This window comes from Polypterus senegalus, chromosome 5 (genome assembly GCF_016835505.1).
Source record: "Polypterus senegalus isolate Bchr_013 chromosome 5, ASM1683550v1, whole genome shotgun sequence".
Taxonomy (NCBI): Eukaryota; Metazoa; Chordata; class Cladistia; order Polypteriformes; family Polypteridae; genus Polypterus; species Polypterus senegalus.
Genome location: NC_053158.1, coordinates 31,205,375 through 31,232,757, shown reverse-complemented (window position 1 = coordinate 31,232,757; position 27,383 = coordinate 31,205,375). Strand labels below are relative to the sequence as shown.

General features: G+C 43.8%; 1 protein-coding gene across 1 annotated transcript; it reads right to left on the bottom strand.

Annotated features, from left to right (window-relative positions):
* Nucleotides 1-404: 404 nt before the first annotated feature.
* On the bottom strand, nucleotides 405-26,853 carry si:ch211-171b20.3. The gene is made up of 7 exons (XM_039754438.1): nucleotides 26,383-26,853; nucleotides 19,561-19,612; nucleotides 13,490-13,641; nucleotides 10,693-10,846; nucleotides 5,988-6,095; nucleotides 4,393-4,448; nucleotides 405-767 (listed from the first exon to the last, which is right to left on the bottom strand). Exons 1-7 carry the CDS (start codon nucleotides 26,585-26,587, stop codon nucleotides 628-630), a joined length of 867 nt encoding a protein of 288 aa, XP_039610372.1. The 5' UTR covers nucleotides 26,588-26,853; the 3' UTR covers nucleotides 405-627.
* Nucleotides 26,854-27,383: the final 530 nt, after the last annotated feature.

Genomic DNA, 27,383 nt, shown 5'->3' with positions numbered 1-27,383 from the left:
AATTTCATCTCTAACAGGATGCTTGTAGCAGTTCTAATTTAATTCCAACCCACTTCTTCACAAAACTAAGAATATGCCAGCATATTAATGTCAAATTAAGACTTTTCACGCACACACAGCCGGACAGAGATGGCACAGTGGCGTGATGGGACACACAATGAAATCCCAGCGTGAATTCATATCTGCTTACCACGTACCTTCTACGTCTAAATGGGCGTCTTCTGGGGACTGGAGCTTCCTCTCCTGTCTAAACACAAAATGGCAGACTGATAAGCGGCCATCCCACTCAGTCAGCCCTTGCCCTCTGTGCGCTGCTGTCAGGATCTGAATGAGGAAACGGCAGCTGAACAGAAGCAAATCACTGATATCACAGCCCTAAACAAAGACTCATTTCATTAGCAACATACTTTTCAGGACATTTTATTGCAATTATATACACAGCAACACTTTTCATTTATAAAGTTGACTATAAAAAATATCATCAAAGACGTCTACAAAAAAGTTAGCATCACCAAGAGATGATCCTTCACAAATACAAATGTGGCTTTTTGGCACAAAGGGTCTCTGTTTTCCGCATCAAAGGATGCCTCGCTGCTCACTTCCTTTATCTACAGTACAGCGGCTCCTTCACAGTTCCATTTTCTTTGTCTTCTTCTGCTTCTTTGCTCTTTCCTGTCGCACGGTGTCACACTCCAAAGATGCAATTTCAGACAGCCGCTGGATAAAGGATGCCGACGCTCCAGACAGCGGATCTGCATAGACGTGAGCTGGAAGATGACAGAGGATCGGATTAACTTAATAATCACAGAGGAATGCAGCGTTTTATAAACCACAGTATTAGGTTCAATAATTAGGTTTTTCACACTGAATGTTTTAACCAAAACCGAATATTAGATAAAATGCACCTTAATGAACAAATAACACTCGTCTAACCCCATTTCATTGTCACTAAACACCAATCGGTGCCCTGTGAAAATGTAATTGCCCCCTAGTATAATTGCCCAAATTAAAGTGGCACGTGAACCTGTGCAAAGAAGAGCAACCAGGTGCATTATGGGACTTAAGGACATGTCCTGCTGCCACAGACCCAGAGAACTGAGCAGAGGAGACTGCATGAGGATGTAATGCAGGTATATAAACTCCTCAAAGGCACTGATAAAGCAGATCCAGACAAATTCTTTCCACTTAAGAGTGAATCACACACTCGAGGAGATCATTGGGAATTCTGAGGAAGTGCATTGAAAACTGAGGCCAGGAGGCACTTCTTTACAAAAAGAGTTGTGAGCCCCTGGAACAAACTACTGAGACATGGAATTGAAGCAGAAACCTTGAAAAGGTACCTGGAGGAGATACTGGGACATCTTTGCTATGAACTAAACAAACGTGCTCCGTGGACTGAATGGCCTCCTCTCGTTTCTCAGATTTCGTACGTTCTTACCCACAGGGATATTTAGAGTCAGCTGAGTTGACCCAGCCAGGCCTGATTAAAGCCTGTCCTGCAAAACATGAACCCATCAGACCCAAGTGGCCAACACAAAGACTCCACTAACACATCTGTCACCATAGCTGGATCGATCCTAAAAGCGAACAAAAAGGTGTCAGCACCCACCAGTACGCTAAGAAGAGGTGCCGGTACTCTATGTTCAGGCCACGTTAAACACTGGAACACATGCATAGATATCCATGTATCCATTACCCAACCCGCTATATCATAACTACAGGGTCACGGGGGTCTGCTGCTAGCAACGTTCTCAACATGCTGTGCTAAAGGAGGACACCATCGGCCGGCCCAACAGCCAATCAGATGCCTGCCTCACTCTGTTGGTCTCCACTGAGAGTTTCACTTGCCGTTTCACCTCTCAGCTACCCGCCCACTCCAAGACGTGAACCCGTGACCTTTGGACTGCACAGGAGCCTTCTTTACCACTGCCTCCTACTGCTAAACTGGATGAGTTCCGACTTACTGACTCACAGGCCCGGGGTTCAAGGCCTGCTGCTCCATGTGAAGATAAGAAATGGAAAGAAACAGGACCCTCCCAAAAAGAAAAGAGAAAAAAAAAGTCTAAATTAGAGCCAGCCCCCCTAATTTGGGTGAGAAATGTAATGATTAAGTACATATGTACATAATAAACGGGAATAGTTGTGTCAAATATTTGAAATATTAAAATGTGTGCTTTAAATGTTTAAAGTCAAAATATTCTCAATTGTAATACAAAAAAATAAAAATAACACCATATTGGTAATAACTGACCTTGAAATTGTCTAAAACAATATGTTTTTCTTTCTGGGAGTGACTCGTAAAGGACAAGGACCACTGGTAAAGAATTAAATAATATCAATAATATATTTTGATATTATTAAATATAAAAAATATTATCACATTCATGGCCAGCATCCTCGAAATGGAATAAAATTACACTCCATGTGCCGGTATTAACAACCCCCCCTATTTTTTTTTTTTGGAAGTTTTGTGAAAAGGAGTCACTTTGGCCCCTCATATCCCATTACAGGGTGAACCCCCAGGGTCAGTTGATGTTGTATGGACAACTTCAAGGCCTTTTTCCAAAGACACCTACAGTGGAACCTCGGTTTGCGAGCATAATTCGTTCCGGAAACATGTTCGCAATCCAAAGCACTCGTATATCAAAGCGAATCTCCCCATAAAAAATAATGCAAACTCAGATGATTCGTTCCACAACCAAAAACTATTCATATAAAAATGATTAATACAAAATATAAAGTAAAAATACATAAAACAAATTAACCAGCACTTTACCTTTGAAAAGAATCATGGTTGGTGTGAGTGAGTTTCTAAACTCTTTTGGGATTCCACCCAACAGGACGACAGGCAGAAAAGCGTCCCAAAGCAACCGCAGGCTCCAAGCACTGTAGCAGTTCGCTGTTAAAGCGAATCTGAAAAGATCGTGGATATGCTATAAGCGTCTGCCGTTGATGGGTAATACAGGAACATCATAAATGCGCAGGGCACAGTATGACTTGGCCCCGACCCTGCCAGACTGCTGTGTCTGTGTATAGTTAGTGGCAGATCCCGCTACAATAAATAACCGTGCTCTTCCTGTTTCAAGCTGAATAAAGCTGGTGTCGCTAAAGTACTGAGACTCAGCTTCGTGTTTTGGGGTGCAAGACAGGGACTCACATGTTACAACACACACACGTGGTCACCATGCTATAGTAAACAGTATACACTCGTACGGATGTTGACTATGAGTGAGGCATGCCGACTCAGACAGAGAATGGGAGACGATTACCCACAATCCTGCAGCGAGAGAGAGAAGAACCATCAGCTCAGTTGTGATCACGTGGTGCTTGGCAGACAAAGCGTATACGCACTACTCGTATTGCAAGACATCGCTCGTTTATCAAGTCAAAATTTATTAAAAATTTTAATTCGTCTTGCAAAACACTCGCAAGCCAAGTTACTCATAATCCAAGGTTCCACTGTATTGGTTTACGCATTAAAATAATTAGGGTGTAATTTCCTGCACAAAATATGTTCCAAAAACAGGGGGGAAACGTCAACAAGCTCAGCATCACGAATAACTAGAAATCAAGATGAGTCAAACGGTGCATCATATGTGCGGGATTTCTCGTAAAGGTCAGTAAGGAGGCACAAGAAATAATAATAAAAAAATAAAACAGAAGTGATTTCAAAGTGAGAAATTCCTGAGAACACAACCGGACTTATCAAATACTTACTCTCTTCTCTCTGCTTCAAGTAATGGAGTAATTCAGACACACCTAACTGTGGGAAATTTACCAGCTTCTCGATTGGTGACTGTTTATTCCACAGTACAATTAAAGTTTTTAAGGAATTGTGCCAGGTGTTAGAATTACAGGAGCCCCGGATATCTCTGATATTACAGAAATGCTGAGTAAGTAATCATATTTGCTAAACGCCTACTGTGTCAGACTCACGGCAATAGAGGCATAAAAGAAACACTTCCGTTTTCTAGCTGAAGTAAAAGAAATGAAATGAAAAAGCTTCTCTGGCCTTGTCACACTATGGCAGGCTCAAAGATAAAAAGAAAAACCGCAATCACAGACCGGGTTTTGTAGTCACAAAGAGGGAGATACGGAAACAGCATGAGAATCGGTAACAGGCCCTTACACAAGGCCAGATGCGAGAGCCTGCCTATCTGACTAGCTCCTGTGTTGCAAAAAAGAGAAATCTTATGTGTATGTTCTACTGGCATTTTTAAGTCATTATTTATTCATTAATAACTATAATACACTGCAATAAACAAAGCAATCTGATCTTTTACTTGCTCTCTATTCCTGTTTACTGTCATCCTGTCACAAATGTGACCGGCCATGAAAATGCGGCATAAATCCAATACATTGTTGACCTCGAAATCAGCTCTTTATACTTACGTTTTTGAGCACCAGCTACAGAGAATAAGCTACACGTTCTGTTATTCATTTTCCATCTACAAATGAAAAAGAATAAAAATCAGTTATGGGACATGTGGGAGTGTTCAGAATCACACCTCATTATTACAGAAAAACATGACAAATGTGATTCTCTTGCTTCCTCAGGATAGTAGTCTGAAGGTGTTAATTTTAGATAAATTGATAAATGTATGCTGTATGCTGGATCATAATACTAAAAAACATCCCTACTTTTGTTCTCAGCACATTACAAAAATTGAGACGTTTAAAGGCCATTCAGCCCAACAAAGCTCGCCAGTCTTATTCAGTTAAATGCCCCAAAATAACATCACGTAGAGTTCTGAAGGTCCATAAAATGCTACTGTCTACCACATTACTTAGTAACTTGGATTAAATTAAAATAAATACATTTTACTAATTCTAAGTGGAAATTTGGACATTGATTTTTAGACATTTACCGTATGTACTCGCGTTTAAGTTCTCTTGCGGAAAAATCGGGACTTGATTTTACTGTATAATTTCTGGTATTTTATAATGTTGATTGTATAAGTAGAATGCGGAAAACTCACACTATTGGTCCAAGAGATTATGTTATGCTAACGCCCACCTGAAAGAGTAACTACGGGGCACAGCCTTTTTTTTTCTATGTGGGAGCGTGTGCTCCTAACCTCTCTTGCTCGCACTCTCCCTATTTTGCCTAGGTGACCACACAGTAATACCCGAACTATCCTGAAGTGACGTTTGCACTGATTTGTGTTTTTTGTATCTCACACCCTCATACACCTTTATTGTGAGAGCATTCCTTATCTACGATGGAGATCAGAAGAAAATATGAAGCTGGTTTTAAATTAAAAGTCGACGCTGACGTAACAAAAGAAATTGGTAACTGCGCTACTGCAACAAAATTCGCTGTGTCTGAGAAACTGATGCGAGATTGGAGGAAGCAGGAATATGAAAAAAAAAAATATAAATAAAAATGAAGTGTCACATTTTTGAATGGGCGTATAAGTCAAGGCCTAATTTTATGATCGATTTTTCGAGTTTCAAGACCTGACTTATACACGAGTATATACGTTATACATCGATGAACTTCTTTGACCAAAAAAACAGTACTGAAATTCTCTGCTGTTTTCCACTGCTTTTAACTGGCATCACTGCAGCTGCCAAAGCCCTGTGGAAACATCTGCATCATAATTTTCTCCTGTAATATATTTTAAGGCATTGTAATATATTTGAAATACATAAACATCCCTTCATCTGTTAATCAGGGTCCCACAACAGGACTGGACTCAACACAGAAAGCAACACTGTGGGGGAAAGCCAATCCAGTTAAAGGTTCACTCACTCATGTGGGATAAATCTAAAGTCACCAGTTCTCCCAACATTCACAACTTTGGGAGGAAAAAATGAATAACAAGAAAAAGACGAGATAAGGAGAAGGTTCAAAGTGCATTCAGACAGTGATGAGCTTAGGACATGAATTTGCAGACATGAAGCAGTGTGAAAGTGGTGCCAACCACTGTTCTGCCCCGAATACACAAACATTTTTGACATAACTTTTGTAAAAGAACACTTACCTGCTCTTAAGCTTTGCTTCTGCCATGTCGAACCTGTCATCAAACACAGAGCTGCAGGGTGGCAGTAGAATGTCCGGCATGGAAGCCAAATCACATCCATTATATGAACTGCAACATAAAATATCAAACAGTAAGCTTCCTGCACATAATATTCTGACCATTCAAAACAGCAATTTGTTTTTTTATTATTACTTATGTCATATAAGCAGCCGCTGTGTGTTTCTAGAGTGACAGAACAAATAAAAAGGTTGGAATGTGCTCTTTTATCTCAAAAAAAAGAACTGAAAAATGAAAACTAATTTGATCTTTTCTGTGATCAATTTCTATTATTTTTTAGAGGCAATAGGCTTTAATACCAGGTGACAGGACACTCTCTAGCGCCATCACATCTCACAACACGGAGGCTTTGCTTTTAAAGATTTACCTGCAGCTGGGCCTCAAAGCATATAAGGAATAACATCCTGGTGCTCATGGGTACGTCAACGCTGGTACATACGGTTGGATCAAAAATAAAAAAATAACACAACCAAAAATGATAGGAAAACGCACCGGATCCAGGACATTGACCAAGTATATTATGTTTGTATACGCTTTATGCACCTTAAATGACATTTAATAAACGTAAATCTTAAAAAACATAGACATCGTATTACATAAATGCTGCACCTGACTCTTCAACACTCTGGGTCAACTAAATAACTTTAGAAAAATAAATCAGAAAATTAAAGAGAAAATCTAAGTTGGTACAGTGGGACTCTCTGTGGCTGTGGGTCTAAATGTGCCCTCTGGTAGGCTGGCACCCCATCTAATGCCGCTCTTCCCCTGATGACAGTGGCTGCCAGGACAGGCGCTGGCTCTCTGCTACCCTCAGCTGAATAAACAGTGTCACAAGTGGCCAGATGCGATCACCATGACAGCGTTCTCTTCCTCACAACAGGGTCGGTCCACCCCACCAGTGCTCACATGTTAGTAAATGGCAGCAGTGCAGAGAGCGCCATGTCAACTGCTGCATCAGGTGAAAAGCCATCTTCAGAGAATTAGCTGCAAAGGAAGATGTTCAGTCCAACGTACTGCAATAAGAGAGTTTGGGAAATAAATGAATGAATGAATGAAAAACATCTTGGAGAACGGATAGATTAAAGTAAAGAAGCTGGAATTTTGTGGGGAAAAAAAAAATCAGACGTGAGCATCAGTAGGCATGAGCATCAGTAAGTTACCCAAACTATTCGATAACATTTCAGTAATTACTTACCACTCTAATGCTGATCTTTCGGATCATAAAATGGGTCATTAAGAAACTGTGACACACACCCTCCATCGAGATATCCATGTTTTTGGTATCAGGGGACCCTAAAACGTCAAGATCGATAGAAAACTGGAGATCGAAATTTTTGACGAATCTACACCTTGTGTTCCTCCCCCATACATGATAGGTCATCATGGGTGTCGGGTGCAAAACAAAAATCCAGAAGTAATACAAAAAAAATTAATTTGATTCACCTGAGCAACATTATGTCAGCGTAATCCAACAAGCTAGATACCACACAGCATGGGTGAAGTGTGGACTGTTAAAGATCTGCTCCTCCCAGACTTAAAGATCTTAATGAATGGAGAATAAAGAGGAGAACATCAAGAAAAGTCCTGGCAGACTGCTGACGGTACAGGGCTTTCTTATTTTCTCAGCAGAAATACGACTGTCATATGTGCCGAGACGTAAAACATGCATAGAAAGGGAATTTTTGAAGGCAATTAACTCTTTCAGGACTGATGTCGACTTTTGTCAAAAGGAGGGGTTGACGATGGTAATCAACTGTAAACTGTGACAAAACCGACCGTTATGTTTTAGTTGGACCCTCGTTGCTAGAAGGAAAGTTAGCTTCATTGGTTTGATTGATTTCCTGCGGTCGTGTGAGTAGTAAGGCGCAAACAACGGCAAAAATGGCACTGACATAATGGTGAGAGATCAAAGTGAATGTGTAAAGCAAAATACTCTGTGGACGAAGTTTTGCCTATTCTCTCTGAACTGGACTATGACTTTTTGGACTCCGATTTTGATACAAGTGATTGAAAACGAGCGTGAGGTTTCAGCTTCAGCAGACTGGTCCCCAGCTAATTGTGGTGCTGAACAGATTCATGCAGCTGACATGCCTACGGCAATGTTCGCCAAGAGGACTGCCACTTCACAATGATAAGAGGTAGAAACCAGATTGAAATGCACAGCGACCAGTGAAGTCAGCCTGGCAGCAAGCCTGCCGCACATTCTTGGCAAACCGGCAGCCGCAGTATGCAGCAACAAACATTTTATGTTGATTTCTGTGTGAAACCATTGCTTTTCAGAAACTGTTTTTGGAAAACATATTCAGCCCTCAAAGAGTTAAACAAAGTAAAAATGGAGAAAAATAACTTGTGTTTATAATAAAGCAAGGAAAAAAACTTCTTCAACTAGGAGTACATTTTGTAAGACAATACAAACAGGGGTCTTTCCTGAGACAGCATAGCTGCAACATGAACTCGGGACTTTGGGATTAATCAGCGGTCTTTGCTAAAGGAGAAAGTCGATTCAACCATCTGCCGACAATGGCGCCGACTGGTGAAGGAGACTCACAGCAGACATCTCTCCACTCACAATTCGAACACCTCATTCCTGTCAGTGCTGCTTTAACTGCAGTAAACGTATCAGAGGCTAGCGACATGTTATTTGTTGATTAGCACATGCAAGTCAAAATGACACCACACTCGGTACACGTCACAATAATTATCCTATAAAGCATTTCCAATTTTCAGTGTGCTCCAGCAGGGCTGGGATTGCTGCGTCTCTGACCAAATTCTTCATCCTGCACTAGGAACCGGAATGGGGGACACAGCAAGTTAACACCACACAGGACAGGCCGATTACCACATTCTGGCAAATGAATGGTCAGCCACCGTTACCAGAGTGCACTGCATGCTGTCCAGTGAGAGGATGGAGAGGCTTTAGAGCACTTTTTGCCAGTGCCTGGGGCCTGTCCCGTCCTTCCCTTTGCCTTAAATATATTTATGGTCATTTACTTATATTACTACTAATAGGTGCTTTAAGAACCTGAATAAATAAATCTAAACAAACAACAAGCACATACAGTACTGGGATTGTACGCACTGCATGCTTTTGTGTTACTGCATTGTCGACTCTTCCCAACTGTAACTTTGTACTTCAACTACTGCTTACTAATCTTGTTTGCATTTGTCCAAGCTTGTTACTAGGAAGTGAGCTGTTTAAAAATAAACTGAAGTATACAATTAAATATTAACAAATGAACATGTCTCTCTGTGGTCCACTATAGTATGTCAAAGGCGGGGCCGTTGGGTTTCACTAACATGCTGGAATGCCTGTCGTATTATTTATCTTGAGTTTCAGAAAGCATTTGATAATGTTGGGCATCAAATTAAAAAAAGTGGGAGTTCAGGGTGTGATGTGTAAATAAGTGAAGAAATGGCTCAGACACAGGAAGCAGAGGGTGATGGGGAAGGGAACCTCACCAGAATTGGCTGACGTAAGAGTCGTGTTACACTGCGGTCAGAGCTGGGGCTGCTGCTGCTTTTAATAAATATAAGTGACTTGGATAGGAATTTAAGTTAAAAAGATGGTTAAGTTTGCTAATGATACCAAGAAAGGTGGTTTGGCAGATAATTTGGAATCCGTTAAACCTTTACAGAAGGACTTGGACAGCACATAAGCTTGGGCAGATTTGTGGCAGATAAAATGTAATGTCAGTAAATGTAAAGTATTACACATAGGAAGTAAAAATGTTAGGTTTGAATACACAATGGGCGGTCAGAAAATCGAAAGTACACCTTATGAGAAGGATTTAGGAGTCATAGTGGACTCTAAGCTATCGACTTCCCGACAGTGTTCAGAAGCCATTAAGAAGGCTAACAGAATGTCAGGTTATATAGCGCCTTGATGTGTGCAGTACAAGTCACAGGAGGTTATGCTCAACCTTTATAATGCACTAATGAGGCCTCATCTTGAGTACTGTGTGCAGTTTTGGTCTCCAGGCTACAAAAAGGACACAGCAGCACTAGAAAAGGTCCAGAGAAGAGCGACTAGGCTGATTCCAGGGCTACAGGGGTTGAATTATGAGGAAAGATTAAAAGAGCTGAGCCTTTACAGTTTAAGCAAAAGAAGATTAAGAGGTGACATGATTGAAGTATTTAAAAGTATGATGGGTATTAATTAGTCCAGTGGATCGAGACTGTGATTTTAAAATGAGTTCATCAAGAACACAGGAACACAGTTGGAAACTTGTGAAGGGTAAATTTCGCACAAACATTAGCAAGTTTTTCTTTACACAAAGAATGATAGGCACTTGGAATAAGCAACCAAGTAGTGTGGTAGACAGCAAGATGTTAGGGACTTTCAAGACTCAACTTGATGTTATTTTTGAGAATTTAAATGGACAGGACTGTCGAGCTTTGTTGTGCTGAATGGCCTGTTCTCGTCCAGACTGTTCTAATGTTCAACCGAATTTCCTAAAGAACCATAAAGTATAAGGAACACTCAAGCTGGTGACACATTAGCACACAAGGAGAATGCAGCTTACATAAGCAAAGCACTTCCTCCAGGTTTCAGTTTATAGAGGATTATGCTCTGATTAAACTTCTTATTTTATTTTAAACAGGTTTTACTTTATTTGGAAAGATTGTTCATTTAATTCCACAAACATACCTAAAGGAAAACGGTTTAGAAGCTTCATCCATTAGCTGCCTGTGCAGGCTTAATCTGGGAATGTCCTTCGGCTTATATGGCTGATGCTCAAAAGCTGGAATCACCATTCCAACATTTCTTGATAAGGATCTTTCTTCAGAGTGCACACCTGAAACTGTAAGTAACTTTAAGATGATTATGGCAAGAATACAGTGCGATTACAATATTCTACATCAGTGTATACAGTTTGATAGCACACTAGCAAATTGCTGTTTATTAAAGATCATTTAGCTAGCGCACATGTTTATAAAGTCCACTTGTCATTACACTATTTAATACATTAATATTCATGTCTTCTAGGAGATGAATAAGTATTAGATGGCATGCGCTGAAGAGGTGTGAAGTGCTTGTCGTTATTTGCAACACACAAAATAACAAAAAAAGGGTGCAGACCTCAAAATGTCCTGAGCCTGACCACTACACATCTGGTGTAGAATCCAAAAAGCTGACTTCAGCCAAGGCAGCCTGACCCCAAAACTCAAGTGGCAGGCTTCAAAAGGGGCTCAGCCTTTCAAAGTTTCAAAAATATACTTTAAATATCCTAAATCTACAAAACATGCCCTTTAAGGGGTAGTAAACATTACAAATATGCTGCTTGAAGGCCAGGGCCAATGAATAATATCCACAAGTAAAGCGTTATGGACAAGGCAAGGAAAAAGGCAACAAGGGTAAAAATGAAAAGGCGAGCACGTCCACAATTTAAAGCAGGAATCAGAAACCAGAAAATCAAACACAACGCTCACAGAAATGATCTCTCCAGCAACTCCCAGTCCACCACTCAGGGACACAGTGTGGGGCATCATGATGACCCCATCATCACCCACAGAAAACAAAGCCATATACACAATCTATTAACAGTGAGACACTTATTAACATAAAGCAAAGTAAACAAAACCCAAACAAAAACAAAAAAGCAAGAAAAACAATAATTCAAAAACCACAGAAACAACAATAAAAAGGAAAATAATCTAGTGAATCAGCCCTGGCAGACACTTAACAGTGCCTAAGGGTGTACCAAGGAAAGCTTCAGATGGTGTACAGGACAATGGAAGCAAGCCAACAATCAGAGGCCTTATTTTAAAGAAAATGCTGTTTAAAGATACAGAAGATAAAATTATTAATCTTGGTGTTTGTACTTAATAACTAAAATAAACTGGGAGCCCCTGTGACCCTGCACTGAAACAGACAGAATGTGAAGGCCCATAAGCCTTTTAAAAGTGACACTGACGTTGGCCCATGGAATATTTGGTGTCGTCCGTTGCGAGGAGTGGACGTCGGAGATGTTGCTTTGATGCAGCTGTGTTATTTAGGTGTTTTTTTTTTTTAATCAATCTGAGATCTCCTGCATTTAATTAACCTCAGATGAATCAATTACAAGCATATTACAAACATCAGCAGGAGACCAAGAGGTCAGAAAGAGAAGGGAAATGTAATTGAAGTTTCATCAAAGTCTAAGGGTCTACTCACACTAGCAATTTGTTTGCAAGTAACCCCCCAAGTTCTAGTTTAACTAGTGTGACTGCTCTGAGCCAGGGCAACCGTACCATGCCCTGGCCCGCTTTGAAGAGTTGGCTCCAGGCACGGTTCAGTAGGATTTGGGGAAAGTGTGATTGCTAAATGTGACCAAGCACAGAACACAGACATGGCGTCAACGATGAGACAAGTCAGTTAACAAACATGGTGGCAAAGGGATCCCTCTGGTCTACTGCGGAAGTGCAGTGTTTATTTGACATCAGGACTAATTAGAGTATCGAGGAGCAACTGGATATAACACAAAAACTCAAGATAAATTTCCTAAGATACGGGACTATCTTCATGCTCATGGATACCAAAGATCAATTGAACAGTATCATGACAAACTGAAAAAAAAAAAAAGCAGGTTCAATACCGAACGATAAGAGATACGCTATGCAACTCTGACAGCTCAGTAGTATGATGCCATTGACAAAATAATCGACCTTAAACCAAGCAGGGAACCTAACGGTTTGGAGTCGTATGCGGAAACACCATTGGCAGCACTTGATAGCATAATCTGTAAGAGGGTAGAGTGTTATCCTGCCCTACACGACTCCAAAAAAAAAAACACAAAATAAGGAAAATCATTTTGACATGCATGCTGTCACTCCGCTTTCGGATTTTGTTTTGGCTTTACTCAAAGTCGCATGGTGATTTTATAAGGGTGCCAAGCCCAGAACGTTAAAGTGAAGTGTGAGTGCAGGCCAGCGGGGCAGTAGAGAGTGGGGACAATCATGCTCGGGCACAGTACGGAACAAACGCGTCTAATGCAAGTACACCCTAAGCTGTTCTCAAATTTACGATATGGCTGGCAAAAACTGAGCTGGAAGGAATGGATCAGACAGGACCTCACGATGCAGCATTTGCTCCAGCCAACAGCGAATGTGGGAGCAAAACCATGAGATGGGCAATGAGAACTCACTGCTCTTGGCTGGCATACCTGTGGCATCTTTATCCCTGCAGTCAACTACTACCAGGAGCCCCCGTGAGTCAAGAGCGTCAACTTTAACGGGAGAAGATGGAAACGAGTTGTGTGAGTTGAAGGTATTGACTACCACACTCGAGGTAAAAGTAAATGATGTAAAAAATGATAATTTGGACCACCCACATCTAAATACAAGAAGAGCCAATCAAACAACATGATAACGGCTGCATTTCAATTAACAGACATTTCTACACAAATTAATCTTTATGAAGTCCGACGTGTGGCTTCGTTTGAAGTGTCTTCTCTCTCGTATCATACCTCGGTTTTCACACTGATGCTCAAGTTCTCGTTTCCTCCAGATATGTTCAAACATGGAATGCCTTTCAGGAAAGCAATTGGAATTTGTCTGGTCGAAGCCAGGTCTTCTACCTTTCTTTTCATCCTTTGCTGCTAAAGAAGTGAATGTTGATCTGTTAAGAGGAACAAGATGATCAATTGGTATAAAACAACTGTAACAAGAAACGGCTTACAAGAAACCATCTGACTAGTGTGGTGTGTCTCACAAAAACTGCTCCTCATCTAAGACTACCAAAATGACCAAAGAAAATTTAAAATGACAAATTCTGCTGTTTATATGCATTTTGATCTCCACTCCTTAGTCAAGGATGGCTTATTAGCTTCTAAGGCGACTTGTTCCTGCTTTGCATCGGTTAAACATCCTGCCTCTTAGAAGCCTGGCTCCTCATATGGTGTGCTTCAGCTTTACTATCTTTTGTACTACATGTCTCTCAGGGCCCCTTACTCCTTTCTTATGAAACAATAAAGAATGGGGTGGAGAATGGCGAGTGATGCAAAATCCAGCCAAGTTTGAAAAAATGTCTTTACAGGTAAGGAACGTCACCTTCTTTATGAAGGTCATACAGACTTCCACCAGAAGGGACTCACAGACACCAGTGTCTACTTGAGCCAGGACAGGCCTGCCAGGTATTTTATTTTTCTTCTTCTTCAAAGGTCCCAGGACCACCTGTGATATATTGTATCCCACTTGAGCCCACTCAAAGTGCAGAAGGTTGGTCATCAAGCCAACAGTAACGTTGTGATCACCTCTCAAATTTTGCCAATTTTGGCTTGCAAGACCAAACCACTGTAGTCAAAGCTTCATTGCCTTGGATTCCATTTTTAAACAATGGCCTTGACTCTTGGGATTTTTTTTTTTTTTGCAAAATGCAGTTGAAACACAGCCATGATTCAGGCATGTATTATAGTTTTAGCTGATGACAGTACACAGCATACATTCAGAACTTTGATCCATCATGAAGTATGGTAAAATGTGAAAATCAAATGGCCAAAAGAAACTTGTGTCAGGCAGAGCATACAACGGCGTAAAGAGTAAGGCAGAAACCAGGAGTATAAATTACCACCAAAAACAGCAACGACTGCCAACAGAATATCATCCATATGTTCTAAAGGGGGAAGCACACCAGCACACAGAAAAACAGAAGAAATCTGACAAATGGGAGGAGAGTTTGGTAGTTTGGTCCAGATACCCACAACTCTTTGCGTAAAGAAGTGCTTCCTGGCCTCAGTCCTAAATGCACTTCCCCTTAACTTCCACTGGTGTCCTCGAGTAAGTGATTCACCCTTAAGTTCAAAGAACAGATGTCTGATGTAATAAATAAAATGTATTATTATTATTAATCATCTTGAGCATTGGAAAGGCACTATATAAATAAAATGTATTATTATTTTATTATTATGGCGTCAGCATCACCTCCTGAACAGTTCTGAGGTTAGTGGACATGCAGCTTTAAACTGTATTATGGCAACAGTCAGGACCAAGGAAAAGCATTCACAATGGCTGATTGGGAAGAAACATTTTGAGTTTCCGTGGAGGTCGGAACAGACGGTTTATAGTATTGGCAGAGTACAGTAGATACACATGCACACAGACACACTCCAAAATCTTGTGACCAGCCTTCCATGACGAGTGCTCCATCTTAATGGAATGGGGTGTCCAGTAAGCTCATACAGGTGTGATGGTCAGGGGGTCCACAAACCTTTGGCCATATAGTGTATGATAGAATAGAGGCATTTTTGCAGTAGCTTAACTGAAGTGAAACTTAATTTAATAATATTACACTATAAATAACATTACAACAAGGATCATAACTACAATTATGAAGTATGACGACAATATAGTCTTCAATACTTCTTAAATTACTTTATTGGCTTCCAGTTCAGTCAAAAGCTAATTTTAAAATCATCTGTCCACGAAGAAAGTCTAAATGGCTTCCAGTCCTTACCCAACAGAACTGGAATGCATGGCAAGCATTGCAATCTAAAGACACTGGCCTCCGTTACATTTCTGTTGAAAATAAAACTAACGTATTAGAAGAAGCAGTGTTCCATTTGATCTGAGAAGTCAGAATTTCCCAGTTCCAAAAAGGAAGTTTCAACTGGAACATTACCCAAAAATGATATTTCCTACTAAGAAAGTCAGGAGAGCCTCACTGACCCATCCATCCATCCATTCTCTTCCGCTTATCCGAGGTCGGGTCGCGGGGGCAGCAGCTTAAGCAGAGAGGCCCAGACTTCCCTCTCCCGGCCACTTCTTCCAGCTCTTCGGGAGAATCCCAAAGGCGTTCCCAGGCCAGCCGGGAGACATAGTCCCTCCAGTGTGTCCTAGGTCTTCCCCGGGGCCTCCTCCCGGTTGGACGTGCCCGGAACACCTCACCAGGGAGGCGTCCAGGAGGCATCCTGATCAGATGCCCGAGCCACCTCATCTGACTCCTCTCGATGCGGAGGAGTAGCGGCTCTACTCTGAGCCCCTCCCGGATGACTGAGCTTCTCACCCTATCTTTAAGGGAAAGCCCAGACACCCTGCGGAGGAAACTCATTTCAGCCGCTTGTATTCGCGATCTCGTTCTTTCGGTCACTACCCATAGCTCATGACCATAGGTGAGGGTAGGAAGGTAGATCGACTGGTAAATTGAGAGCTTTGCCTTACGGCTCAGCTCCTTTTCACCACGACAGACCGATGCAGAGCCGCATCACTGCGGATGCCGCACCGATCCGCCTGTCGATCTCACGCTCCATTCTTCCCTCATTCGTGAACAAGACCCCGAGATACTTGAACTCCTCCACTTGGGGCAGGATCTCTCCCCCAACCCTGAGAGGGCACTCCACCCTTTTCGGCTGAGGACCATGCTCGGATTTGGAGGTGCTGATTCTCATCCCAGCCGCTTCACACTCAGCTGCGAACCGATCCAGAGAGCTGAAGATCACGGCCTGATGAAGCAAACAGGACAACATCATCTGCAAAAGCAGTGACCCAATCCTGAGTCCACCAAACGGACCCCTTCAACACCCTGGCTGCGCCTAGAAATTCTGTCCATAAAAGTTATGAACAGAATGGTGACAAAGGGCAGCCCTGGCGGAGTCCAACTCTCACTGGAAGCGGGCTCGACTTACTGCGGCAATGCGGACCAAGCTCTGACACGGTTGTACAGAGACCGAACAGCTCTTATCAGGGGTCCGGTACCCCATACTCCCGGAGCACCCCCACAGGATTCCCGAGGGACACGGTCAATGCCTTTTCCAAGTCCACAAAACACATGTAGACCGGTCGGGCAAACTCCCATGCACCCTCAGGACTCTGCTAAGGGTGAAGAGCTGGTCCACTGTTCGCGACCAGGGCGAAAACCACACTGTTCCTCCTGAATCCGAGGTTCACTATCCGGCGGACCCTCCTCTCCAGAACCCCGAATAGACTTTTCCAGGGAGGCTGAGGAGTGTGATCCCTCTATAGTTGGAACACACCCTCCGGTCCCCCTTTTTAAAGAGGGGGACCACCACCCCGGTCTGCCAATCCAGAGGCACTGTCCCGATGTCCATGCGATGTTGCAGAGGCGTGTCAACCAAGACAGTCCTACAACATCCAGAGCCTTAAGGAACTCGGTATCTCATCCACCCCGGGGCCCTGCCACCAAGGAGTTTTTGACCACCTCGGTGACTTCAGTCCCAGAGATGGGAGAGCCCACCTCAGAGTCCCCAGGCTCTGCTTCCTCGTGGAAGGCATGTTAGTGGGATTGAGGAGGTCTTGAAGTACTCCTCCCACCGACCCACAGCGTCCGAGTGAGGTCAGCAGCGCACCATCCCCACTATATACGGTGTTGACACTGCACTGCTTCCCCTCCTGAGGCGCCGGACGGTGGACCAGAATCTCCTCGAAGCCGTCCAAAGTCGTTCTCCATGGCCTCTCAAACTCCTCCCATGCCCGAGTTTTGCCTCAGCAACAACGAAGCAGCGTTCGCTTGGCCTGCGGTACCTATCAGCTGCCTCCAGAGACCCACAGGACAAAAAGTCCTATAGGACTCCTTCTTCAGCTTGACAGCATCCCTCACGCGGTGTCCACCAACGGGTTGGGGATTGCCGCCACGACAGGCACCGACCCCCTTGCGGCCACAGCTCCGGTCAGCCGCCTCAACAATAGAGGCACGGAACATGGCCCATTCGGACTCAATGTCCCCCACCTCCCTCGGGGCGTGGTTGAAGTTCTGCGGAGGTGGGAGTTGAAGCTACTTCTGACAGGGACTCTGCCAGCCGTTCCCAGCAGACCCTCACAACACGTTTGGGCCTACCAGGTCTGACCGGCATCTTCCCCACCATCGAAGCCAACTCACCACCAGGTGGTGATCAGTTGACAGCTCCGCCCCTCTCTTCACCCGAGTGTCCAAGACATATGGCGCAAGTCCGGCGACCACCACAAAGTCGATCATCGACCTGAGGCCTAGGGTGTCCTGGTGCCAAGTGCACATATGAACACCCTTATGCTTGAACATGGTGTTCGTTATGGACAATCCGTGACGAGCACAGAAGTCCAATAACAAAACACCGCTCGGGTTCAGATCGGGGGGGCCATTCCTCCCAATCACGCCCTTCCAGGTCTCACTGTCATTGCCCGTGAGCATTGAAGTCTCCCAGCAAAGCGAGGGAATCCCTAGAAGGTATGCCCTCTAGCAACCCCTCCAGAGACTCCAAAAAGGGTGGATACTCCAAACTGCTGTTGGCATACGCACAAACAACAGTCAGGACCCTTCCCCCCACCCGAAGGCGGAGGGAGGCCACCCTCTCGTCCCACGGGGTAAACCCCAATGCACAGGCTCCAGTGGGGGCAATAAGTATGCCCACACCTGCTCGGCGCCTCTCACCGGGGGCAACTCCAGAGTGGTAGAGAGTCCAGCCCCTCTCAAGGAGATTGGTTCCAGAGTCCAAGCTGTGCGTCGAGGTGAGTCCGACTATATCTAGCCGGAACCTCTCGACCTCGCGCACTAGCTCAGGCTCCTTCCCCTTCAGAGAGGTGACATTCCACGTCCCAAGAGCCAGTTTCTGTAGCCGAGGATCAGACCGCCAAGGTCCCGCCTTCGGCCACCACCCAACTCACATCGCACCCAACCTCCTTGGCCCCTCCCATAGGTGGTGAGCCCATGGGGAGGAGGACCCACGTTACCTCTTCGGGCTGTGCCCGGCCGAGCCCCATGGGCGCAGGCCCGGCCACCAGGCGCTCGCCATCGAGCCCCACCTCCAGGGCCTCACTGACCCTGACCTCAAAATTCAAGATGGCTGCTCGCTGCATCAACAGTTAGTGAAAGCCATAGTATTGTATTCTTTATTAGCACTTCTGACTATATGTGACTCGTTACATCAGTCGCAAACACAGGACTGTCCAACATCTATCCGTGCACATGTTGCTACGGTGTTTGGAGGAGCAAAATACCACGTAATGTGTGGTTATCAGCTTTTTCAGCAGCTGTCTGTATTCCAAAACAGCAAGAACTTCATGGAGACATCCATATTGATTTTCCGAATGTTTTACTACATCCAACTTCTGAGGTAAATGGAATGCAGCAAGAGCCTTCAGCTATAGGGCAGCAAGCTCTGGAATTATCTGCCTGCCCGTATTCGAGAAGCTCCATCGGTCCTGTCGATGATCAGTCAAGATCTACTGAAAAACGAGGACAGCAAGTCATGACGAGGCACTCCAATGTGGAAGGATAAAAGACACTCCAACAAGGACAAACTCTGTGGGGAGCAGTGATCATTAGAGGGGAGAAACCCAGGAAAAAACATTCTTTAAAATCAAAGCAGCAACAAATGGTAGAGAAGCACCTGGAGGAAGTGGCAGCCAAAGGGTTCATTATACAGAATTGCACTGATGCCAGTCTTACTTGGGAGTACTAAAGAAAATTTCTGTTTTTCCCTATTGTGTAGCGATAAATTTAGAGTACATAAAATAACAAAATCAAAATTCAAAATGGCACTATTGTTTGTATTTCTTTTAAATTGGGATGACACACCATCATCAACTTGAACATCAGACAGACACTTACCCCTCAATGAAGCAGTTGACTTGAGAACATGTGTTGTCCTTTTGTTGTGATCCTGAAAAACAAAAATGAAACACCTGTACTGTCAAAGGGGATTTCAGTAACAGCTTCCGACTTCAGACTTATTTATTAACTATATCTGGTCAACAGATGATATGAAAATGAAAATGTTTTCCTGTTATGCAGGATACAGAGAAACATTTATTTCTAGCAGAGTTACAACTTCAACAGCCTTCTAAAATGATTATCTGTAGCTTTCAGTTTATTCACAATGCTGCTTCAAGGATCCCTGTTAGATCTAAGAAGTACAGCCCCATAACCCCTGTCCTTGAGTCTCAACAATGGCTTCCAGCTCATCTTAGGGCAGATTTACAGTTGCTCCGTCAGGTATAAAAAAACAGATCTGAACTGGGGCCAAATTCTCAATTCTCCCAAATTGGAGACCCTACTGTAATAAAGACCACCACCCCACCCACCCCTAAATCACACATCTCAAAGCCCTTTAAGAGACCCACTTCCTTGTTCACTCCTGGACACTCTCATCCATTTATCAACTCACTCTTATCACACAGAAATCAAGACTATGCAAGACGAGAAATGGAGGGATTTCAGCAGAGAATTAACACAGAAGGGTATGGTCATCATGGATGACCTTACTAGTCTTGTCATGTCACAGTCAATCCTCAGCCGTCACAGGGGTAACAATATTAGAAAACAGCGCGAAAGGCCAAGACGGGAATGTTAATACTTTGAGCCTAAAGGAAATGGGTGGGGAGGTTTCTGTGAACACCAAAAACTCTAAGCTTTTGCTAAAGATTGCTCCAAATACACTTTTCTGTGTAGAATTTCTGATAACATGCACTTTTTAAAGGACAATAGCCATGAAATAGCCTATAAAATACTCTACACAAAATACAATTAGTATCATGGAAAACTTTTTATTCTCGCTAAACATTCCCTAGAGTTCTGGGACCTTTAGTGCTAACATCTCAATAAAAACAAACTTTTGTTATTGCTGTCTGAAGACACCAAGACTGACGGGGTCTCAACATCACCTCTGTCCTTCACAGCTGCCACTGGAAATCATGAAGCCTGACAGGAACACCTGCTTCGTGCACCCCTTGTGATCCTCAGGGGTCTAGGAGGAGAGAAGCATAGCAGAGGCGGGTTGGAGTTTAATGTTGAGGCTGCCATTGATGACAGGATTGGCATCCTTGATGGCTCTAGCCAGAGGGTCGCAGCTGACATTCCGGCATGGACTTTATTTTCTCACTAAGGTGTGTTATTGACTTTGCAAGCTCGGGCTTTGAGACTGAAGGCCTTGTGCTAACTGCAAAACAAAACCTACTTTTTAAGCAAAACAATGAAATATGCAAGGGATGTATGAGGAGCTCTTTGCTTTACAACGGTACGGTGAACAATACCAGTGAAGCGGCCTGTAGGATACTAGCCGCACAGCAAAAGTGTAGGCATCACCCACCTTCTTTTTCTCTACTTGGCATAGCTGTGAAGCCCAGAAATGTGTGCAGCTGCCAATGTGGAAGTAAAAGTGAAGTTACTCATAAAATCGTGCAAATGCATGAAGTCCCGGAAGGTAAACATGCAAATTTTGACGACTGACTGTACTAGGTTTATTCACAGGCATTTTCGATTCAGCAAAGAAAAACACAGGCTGCATACAATCAATGCTAATGAAGGCCAAGTTTTGTCATTAAACTCATTCACATTCTTTAACGCTGATTTGTAACGAGACATTTTTGTTTGTCAGGCTTACGATATTTGCTGTTGCATCAGTGTATGGATGAGACATTAGCTGGATAACACCACACACCAAAGGCTAATAAAGTTATCCAATTAATTCAAACTTCCGATGTCATAAACTCTCACTCCATTTTTACATCTGTTTCAACATTAAAGTGACTTCTGTGAGACAAATGTATCAACCGAAGACTAATTCATTATTTCAGAATTCCAATAAAAAAAGGCCTCGGTTGTGTTGTTTTCAAGGTGCTGTCCTTACGGGATCAGACTTTGGTTCTGCATAATCTGTGGACTAAATTGAAATGAGCCACAGAGATGGACTGGCCCTACTTGTAGCAATTCCTCCTAATCAGCGATGGCATCCCACCCTCTCCTGTACAATTCAAATGCATTCATCACAGCACACCACCGCGTAGATGAGGGCGCTCGCCACAACCGTCTGATAGAACATCTGCAGCATCTTATTGCAGATATTGAAGGACGCCAGCCTTCTAAGGCCGGAGTTATACTTCACGCGACGTGACTAGTGTAGTTTATACTTGCGCGCGTATTTACGTAAATCTGGAGGAATCCACCAGGTGGCAGTGCGAGATATTATCGCGGTGAGAACATGTTGGCTTCTCTGTGTTGTGAATTGCCTAAAACACCTATTAAATTCCGATAACACCTTACCGCAATATCTCTGAAAAGGATGTTTATTGATTAAATCCATAAATCCAGGGATGTATGTGTCCATTCCAGGAAGCATTGGGCACGAGTGAGAAACAGTTCCTTGACGAGGTCTCAGCTCATCGCAAGGTGAATCACTAGCGTCATTTTAGCGGCACCAAATCCCCAAATCTGCATATCTTTGGAAGGAAACCAGAGCACAGTGTGGAATACAAGCAGGAAATACCAGCAACATAACTCCCTGCGAGACAGCAGTGCTATCGCTCCACCACTGTGACACCCCCATGTGTGTAATTATTCCCCCATGTGTGTATTTAACAACAGTATTCATTATTTAAACGAAATTATATGTAAAATGTAACATAGACATTTTAATGCATTTCATCATGAAAGTGATATCAAGTACAAATCTAAAAGATTCTAAATGTGCAGAGAGCTGGAATATCTTACATTTAATTTGTTCTGTTTGGCGATCTATTGCTGCTTTCCGCTGCTGAAGCAAAATGCCGACATACAGATGCATTCGTGGTGCTTTTATATTCAAGTGCCGATCGTAATGACACGATACATTTTAAAAGTCTCACATACCATCTTTTGTGCCATCTATTTTTTATTGTTTTACTTTACCTGCTGTCAGGTCCAAGAAGCTCGTAGCAATTAAAAACTGGGATGACGTTTACGACCGTCTGCTTTAATGATAAAGTAAACTACGAGGTTAAAGTGGACATTTCGAGATTAAAGACGAAATTTCCAATTTAATCACAAAATACACGTTTTACAACGCTATACATTATGTTGCTGTTGTTAAGTTGCAAAAATTAAAAGATAAAAAAGACATATATAAATGAAACAATACATTTTAAAAGTCTCACATACCATCTTTTGTGCCGTCTCTTTTTTTATTTTTTTTTTGCAACTTCACATCAGCTACATAATGTATAGCACTGTATTTGAGCCATTCATCAAACAGCAAAGTGCGCACATCGATCCCCGAAGGATCTCCATAGAGGCTTGCTGTCACATGTAGATAGTAAACAGAGACTCTGACATCACGTTCTGACTTTTAGCACACTGTGCCCCCCGACTTTTTGCTGGTACTGCAACTTGCGCACGCGTCGCGTTAATTTCCGAGGACCTGCTCAGAGGACGCGTGAAATGAATGCTGGGAGCGTGTGGCAGCCATGATGCGGACGCGTACGCGTTCTGAGCGTGAAGTATAAATGAGCCCTAAGGAAGTATAGTCGGCTCTGTCCTCTCTTGGACAGAGCATCAGTATTGGCAGTCCAGTCCAGTTTATCATCCAGCTGCACTCCCAGTATGCTGCTGCTGGAGTATGTGAATTACCCCTTGGGATTAATAAAGTATCTATCATTCTAATGGATATACTAAAGAATAGAGTTGATCAGCAAATTTCACCAAAGCATTAATTCGCACCATTTGCCCTTGTTCATTGTATTATTTACTGATAATTCAGACGGTTTAGGAGAATTTTTTCCCCAGCGCCCCATAATGCTCTGCAAGGCCAGCACAACATCCCCGGGAGCTGTAACAGCCAACACTGGATGGGACCAACCACCGGGTATACAATGCCGATCATTAGCATTACAGACGCTGTGGGACTTAGTTAGCAGTGGAACAGATAAGCAAATAATGCAGGTTCTCAAAATTGTATTTTTATGAAACATATACAGCATAAATAACGAGTTATCTCTACTAGTCGCCAGAAGTGCAGGTCGGTCTTCGAGTTCCACGTCATTATAAGAGGAGGCACGTGCCCTATGCATGTGTGATTGGCCATGTGGAGATAAAAAACAAACCTTGAAGGATCCTGACACGCACCCAAGGAAGACTCAAATAATAATAACACAACATTTATTACTATTTACATGACATTTTTATCTTTTAGATTTAGAGAGCCTTCAGTGGAACTTCAAAAAAACAGAACGAGCCAGCAGCTTCAAGCATGACACGCCACTTTGAATTTTCTACCTTTAAAAGACCAATGTATTTTCTCGGACCTTTGACTACGATTTCATTATTTTCACTTTGTTTTGATGAAATATAGGAGTGTGTGTTTCTGACTGTGTTCTTTGTTCTGTGATCTCACAAAGGCACGGTGGCGCAGTGGTTGGCACTGCTGCCACACGGCTCAGGTCACTTTTTTTTTTTAGTCAAGTATAGTTGGCAGACATTTCCTTAGCCCTCAGGGACAAGATGATTGCACCATTATAATCCAGTCAAATCTAGTTCAGCTTGTCTTTTTCCATTTGCTTCAATGCAATTCGCCGAGTTTGGCAGTACTCACAAACACTTAAGTGATTTCTCTTAACTTGAGACGAAGCGACTACTAAAGAACATTACAAAACCAAACAAGTCAAACAAATGGAGTGTTTGCCGATTCCATTCTGTGGTTTAACAGACGCTGACGGAGAGGCAAGAAGCGATTTAAGGTGGGACAGATCTACGACTTTTTTCGTAGGCTCTGGTAATTCAAGTCTTAAGCACCTGCCTCAGGGTCACAGAGCGATTCACTGGAGGAGACCAAACCACCGGCCTTGTGCTCCCACATCGCCAGGCCTAATCTCTAGAATTGGATCTCTACAGGCATTCCTGCTAGATAAGCAACTGTCACTTCAATCAAAGACCCAGTAAGCGTAGTCAGAACGGGATTAACTTCTCCGGGTTTGGCTTTGTCCAGACTGGCTAACCTATGAGATGACCATGCTGAGGCCTGGTGTCCCAGTGGCCAAACTGCCAGCACAAAAACCAGCAGGCTACTCATTCAAATTCCAAAGGTTACTTAAACCTACAGATTTAAAAACAAGACCACCACTGATGGCCCCTGAGGGATTGCGTGTGTGTGTGTCTGAAGTTTGCACTTTCTCAGCATGTCTGCCAGAGATTTGTTCCCTTGTTCCAAACAAGTGCACGTTATGTGAATCAGGACATAAATAAGAAAGTGTGATCTGTGGTTCTATCAGGACCCCCTCGAAGGGTTTGTCCTTGACTGCTGTGCGGACAGGCGCCCATGGCCATTAAACTGCTTGTCGAGCAGACTGTGCGTGTGTGTGTGTGACATGGCGCATGGAGGGGCGGTGGGAATTCCGGCTATTCGGAGATTATCTCAGTAAGCATTGGGCGCAAGGCAGCAACAAACCCTGGAGAGGGTGCCAGTCCATCAGACGGCATTAGCGTCCCCAGGTCTCCTAATGTGCACATCTGCAGACAGTGGGAGGAAACCCAGGCAGACACGGGGAGAACATGCAAGCTCCAAGGATTTGGGGTCTCCATACTGCAAGGCAGCAGCGCAAACCACTGTGCCGCCCCTCTTCCCTTTTGTACCCGCAGTAAAAACCCGCTGCGTCTAAAACACCCTCAACAGTCTCGTCTCTATACCACCACATCTCAAGAGCTTGGTCACCCATCCTTAATGGCCACCCTTCACATCCTTGTTGCAATTGGCCATACAAGTGTTTGTAATCATCTCACTGTCACCGCCACTGGGATGTCCTGGTTTGGCCCTTTGTTTTTTGGTGCCTGCACTGCAGCCCGAGTCTCGGCCGATCTCCTTCTTACATCTATGCCACGCTTACCAGTTTCTTTTTATCATTGCACCCAAGTAAACAAAACACTGAAATTTTTACCGGCGCCATAATTCTCGTGACGTCAGCCACTAAACCCCATTTAGCACTAGCTTGAGGTCCCCCATCTGTCAATGAGACATCCTTTCTTAAGCTCCTCTGTCGTCAGATGTATTAGAAACGTAAGGGTGACTCCCTCTCCCAAAAACTCCTCACCCCATACCCGACTTCAAACCAGTACACAACCCAATCACCGCCTGGGGTCTTTAGTCAAACTGAGAACCCACTTTAACATTACGTGCAGGAAGACCAACCTCAGTGGCACAGCACCTTATAGCCAACAAAGCAGAACGGAGTACCGACTCCTCGCTCATTTCCTTCGCTGTTATTCTTATATACATTATTAACCCCTTAAAGTCCGACACACACCTCATCGTGGTGAGGGGCTGGCCATCCAGATGCAGGGGATTGCCCGGTGGGTTATACCATTTGCGGTGAAGGGCCTTGTCCACTCCAAAGACCCACCAACACATACGTTTACATTTGTTTGCTTAGTAGACACTTTCATCGAAGGTGACTTACAAAACAGGAGGACATAATCGTGAAAACAACCATCAGGGGGGCTGCTTGGGAACGAAGTGTGGCAGGTCAAGATTACTGCGAGGTGGAGACGTGGGACTCTGCCGTCTTCATCACCCAAAGCAGACATAACAGGTAAAAAAGCCCTTATAATCCACTCCAACGGCCACGTCCTCCGGTAGACCTAACAAACACTGACCCCTCCGCCACCTGGCCACCTCCAAGCTGGACTTACGCTCGTGCAGGCGCAGCACCGGCAGGTTCTTCCTCCTGGCGTTTATGCCGCTTGGCTTGCCCGCGCCCGCCGGCTTTTCTTCGTACATTTTCACGTTGAAGCGATGAATTTGGTGTCCGACGCCTCCCATGCTCTCCAGCATCCCCCAGCTGCACGGAGGCGCGTCAGCTACCCGTGTAAAAGTTAGTAGTTTGGGGGTCGCCATTGAAGACTTGAACTGTCGCTCCGTGCAATCTCTTGTAATGAGTAGCCGAAGTCCACACGGTGCGGCGGGCTCATTCTCCTTTCGAGCGTTTCCTGTTATCGCAACGTCATATTTACAACGGCACGGCACTCACGCTGCTGTGTGCACTGGCCGCTGAAAGGCAGGTTGCCATAAACACTGCGGTTTGCTTTTGTCCCCAGTGTTTACACAGGACATTTTGTGACCCCCACCGTGCGACGCAAAAATATTGCGCCTCTCAGACAGCGCATGTGTTGCTCAGCAACGTGACGCCGTGGGAGCGTACGTCATGACGTCGCGAAGATGCATTGGCGGAGGTAATCGCGCGAGAAGAATGCGGAAGTGACCGCTTAGTCGCGGATCTCCACAGTGACAGTTTAGCAAGAGATAAATGAAACGATCGATCGCATAGGCAGGAATCCCACCCTGCAAAGACTCATTTTAGGGAGGCATCCCACCGCCCTGTAAGAACACAATTACTTTAATCTCATGTTTATCTATTACAAGTTCTGTGACATTGTGACAGTGCTCTGGCATTGCCCAGTTCGTTTAGAGTATGCAGCAATATGAAAAACTCCTTCAGCGCCACGAATATGTTGCGCACACAGTGAAAATGGAATCTTACGATACAATAATCATAATTGTAATAGTTAATAGTTTCTGTATAGACATTAATAGTCAATCGGCATTGATAACAACAGTGAAAAACGATGCTTTCGAAACTTTCCAAGGATGATTGGCATTACAAGCGTTTACTGTTCCGAAGGGCTTGAATTGC